This window comes from Solanum tuberosum, unplaced genomic scaffold (genome assembly GCF_000226075.1).
Source record: "Solanum tuberosum cultivar DM 1-3 516 R44 unplaced genomic scaffold, SolTub_3.0 scf00026, whole genome shotgun sequence".
NCBI lineage: Eukaryota > Viridiplantae > Streptophyta > Magnoliopsida > Solanales > Solanaceae > Solanum > Solanum tuberosum.
The window spans coordinates 1,319,110-1,322,613 of NW_006238952.1; the positions used below are offsets into that span (position 1 = coordinate 1,319,110).

Genomic DNA, 3,504 nt, shown 5'->3' on the forward strand with positions numbered 1-3,504 from the left:
TATAACCATTGCTTATTCAATCGAAATCTCATAAGAGAAGAAAGCATTTAATGTGGGTCAGCGTTATAGCCCACTCCCAGGGCCGGCTCTATGCTTTCAAAAATAAGGCCTTTGCCTTAGGCCCCCAAATTTCGGGGGCCTCAAATTTTTGTCAAGAATAAATTATGTGTTAAATTTTTTATAGAAAAATTAATTATTTATGATAAAAAGTATAATTTTTTTAAAAATAAATTATTTTATCCACTTTAACATCTTTTGTACTTTGTTAAAAATAAGAATTAACAGTGAAAAGTGTTGAACAAAGTGAATTACAATTTTTTTTTTTTTTAAAGTTTCAAGCATTACTCTAAGCGTATTAAAATGATGTATACTAAGTCATCAACTTTTTGAGTCAAATTTTATGGTTCTAACTCTTATTTTTATTTAATATTTATCAACTTATTACTTATATCATTATGTTAACAATACATATAATAATCGTCTCACTTAAAGTATGTTTTTCAATGTTGAGTTGATAAAATCTTATCTAAAACTAGTAACTGAAAAAACAATATTAAGTACTAATAATTTTCATCTAAATAGTGTTAATTTTTTATTTATTTTTAATAAATATGTATATGAAGTGTATTTATATTTTAGGCCGCGAATTGAAATTTCGCTTTAGGCCCCCAATTACGTTGAGCCGCCCCTGCCCACTCCATTTTATCTATTACTCATCGGATCAACGGAGAGAAATCCCGAGTAGCACGGAGTGTGTAGTAAACTAAGATCACTTGTGAAAAACAATGACTTTGACCATCAATTACTACAAATTTGATAAGGATTATCAATTTGTCACAACTCTTCCCTAATTTCATACGATTAATAATCATGACGATTGCACGCTCATCTCCATTATTGTCACAGTTGGCAATATTACTAGGAAACAAAAAAATTATTGGAGGTTCTTTATTAGCACCATTATCGGAAGGATTACACAAGTAACACAATTATTCAACTAATAAAATACAATTCTAAATCTAATTAGTAACGTTTGAAATAATAATAACAACAACAAAAAAGTATTAAAGAAAAGTCATCATTAAAAAGATACCCAAAAAAAAACAAAATGTTGCAAAAAGAATGCAATCCAAGAATATGAATTACAATGAGTCCATAAAAATTAAGCTAAAATTAAAACGTAAACTCTCATTTTCCCATCCTAATTAAAAATGTCTACTTCTTTTCAACAAGTTTCTCAATCAGGTCAGCTGCATCTTGAACTGTTACAATATTCTCAGAGTTCTCTTCTTCTACTGCAATCCCAAACTCTTCTTCTAGGGCCATCACAATTTCCACCTGTTCGCGCGTTACAAACACTTAATAGGTTCAATCTTGTACAGTATATATAAGGTTAATTTTTTAATATACGTATAGTAACTAGATGTTGAATTGTTTTTCACGAAAATCCTAAATCCGACACAGAAAGTACTCACAGTGTCAAGAGAGTCGGCTCCGAGGTCCTTAGTGAAAGTACTTTCAGGGCTGACCTTAGTTTCTGCTGGTAAAGCCAGTTGTTTCCTCACTATGCTTATTACCTTATCAATTGTCTCTGCCTTTGCCTGCTCATCATGCAGAATGGATCAATCAATAAAAAGAGTGAAACTAATACTGTACTAATTCTGTTTCAATTTGTTTGTCTGATAATGACTTGACATATATATAGCGTTTAAGAAAGTAAAAAGACTACTGATTCTTGCGATTCTGTTGAATGTACTATTTTGCTCTGTTTGAACCCGGATATAAGTGTAAGTGTGAATTAAAATCAAATGTGGTTGTAGCATAGCAGAGTGGAGCAGCCGCGATATAAAGAATACTTCTAGGCATTTGTATTAAAACATGTTAGCCTACATATGCCTATTGTCGATTGGGAACAAATATTTGGCCAACTTTGCATCGATTTATGTTTTAATACAAATTAATGGAGTGATAGTTCATGTAGATAACAGAACAATGGGTAGTTAAGGTATGAAACTCATGAAAAAAGTAGTAATAGTTTAGGTATGTTTTCGACTATTATACAAATGTTAACTAAATATATGTGCAACAAAAAAGAAATGGAGAAGAAGAATTTACAGCTGCAACACGAAAGCGGGATGTTCTGAGAGAAGGGAAACCAGCACTACTCCTTCCCCAACCCACTGAAACCAACTTCACAGTACCTCTGTTTATCTGCACACATTTTGCCCAAAATTAGAAGTTTGAACGAACAGTCAAAACTCTCTATAACAAAGTCATTTACCGCGATAGTAGAAATTTTGTTCCAATGAAAATTTAGTCGTTACAGTGAAATATTGTTATAGAAATTTGAAATAGTAGTAATGTTGACCTGAGATGTGTTGACCTGATTGGCAGAAAAACAAAATCTGAGAGATGTAGCTGAAAGACTAGCCATATTATGAAGAATGAGAAATGCAGAGAGAAGAAATGGAGTTTGTTTGAAGATTTAAAGATGAGTGCAATATTTGAAGTCACAGTAATAATATTATACAAAGAAGAATGAGTGGTGAATATTTAGTTTGCAAATCCTATCCAAATTACTGTGTATGTTGCTTTCTTGTGTGACATAGCGGGGATGCTTTGCTAGCTAATGTTTTGTCTCCGTTCTCCCTTTCTCAACTTGACCACGTGCAAGTAGTCGTATATATTTGATCGAACTCAATAATTTTGACAAACAAATCTTATTGCATTGGTTCATTATATTGCTTTTTTTATTTTTTTAAATATGTATAAATGACTTAGTATTCAGTAATTTAAAGTTAGACAATGATCTCTTTTGCTTAAAATGATAATTATATATGAAATGTTAGACAATGGTCTAAAATTTCATAAGTTATTCAAATGTTTACTGACAATCTCTTATTTCGTATGTAAGATAGAGAAATATATGAGAAAATATTAGATTTGAATCTAATATTATCTTGAAAGATAATGTCTTCAGAATGAGATATTACTTTTGATGGGCATTGGGCTCTCAAAGCAAATTGGGCCTCGAATACCTACCAACATTTTTCAATTGGGTCATATGCTCAAATGCAACTTCTAATCCCTATTTCATTTGTATTTTTTTTTTCATATATAATGTGATCCTAGATTTTTCCATTATAACTTTTGATACATATTTTTTTTACTAAATACATATTTAGCCCTTTGATCTTGTTAATTTTTTTCATTTAAACACCTCAAGCGTAATCTATCAAACACCTTATATCAATTGAAAACATGTTAATTCAATAGAAATTAATAAGACATGACGTGTGTATCGTACCTCTTTGAAAAGTGTGAAAAATCTAGATTAAAAACCTATTTCTTAAAAAAAATCATCTCCCTTATCTACACCTTGTTGCTACAACTTCGTTATCATATCCACTATCACCATCATATTTCAACCAAGAAGAAAGTCATTGACCAGTCATAGAAACCATTACACAACTCCATCGTGATCAATTTCAAGACGTTACATTC

At 30.9% G+C, this 3,504-nt stretch overlaps 1 protein-coding gene across 2 annotated transcripts; it reads right to left on the reverse strand.

The window, feature by feature from the left end:
* Nucleotides 1-1,020: 1,020 nt before the first annotated feature.
* Nucleotides 1,021-2,506, reverse strand: LOC102585547 (acyl carrier protein-like). Of its 2 annotated transcripts, none has more exons than XM_006341430.2 (4): nt 2,369-2,506; nt 2,116-2,211; nt 1,476-1,604; nt 1,021-1,338 (listed from the first exon to the last, which is right to left on the reverse strand). In XM_006341430.2, exons 1-4 carry the CDS (start codon nt 2,432-2,434, stop codon nt 1,216-1,218), a joined length of 414 nt encoding a protein of 137 aa, XP_006341492.1. In that variant the 5' UTR covers nt 2,435-2,506; the 3' UTR covers nt 1,021-1,215. The 2 variants fall into 2 exon arrangements, with proteins under 2 accessions (XP_006341492.1, XP_006341493.1); XM_006341431.2 differs by having other exon boundaries at nt 1,060-1,338; nt 1,476-1,601; nt 2,369-2,505.
* Nucleotides 2,507-3,504: the final 998 nt, after the last annotated feature.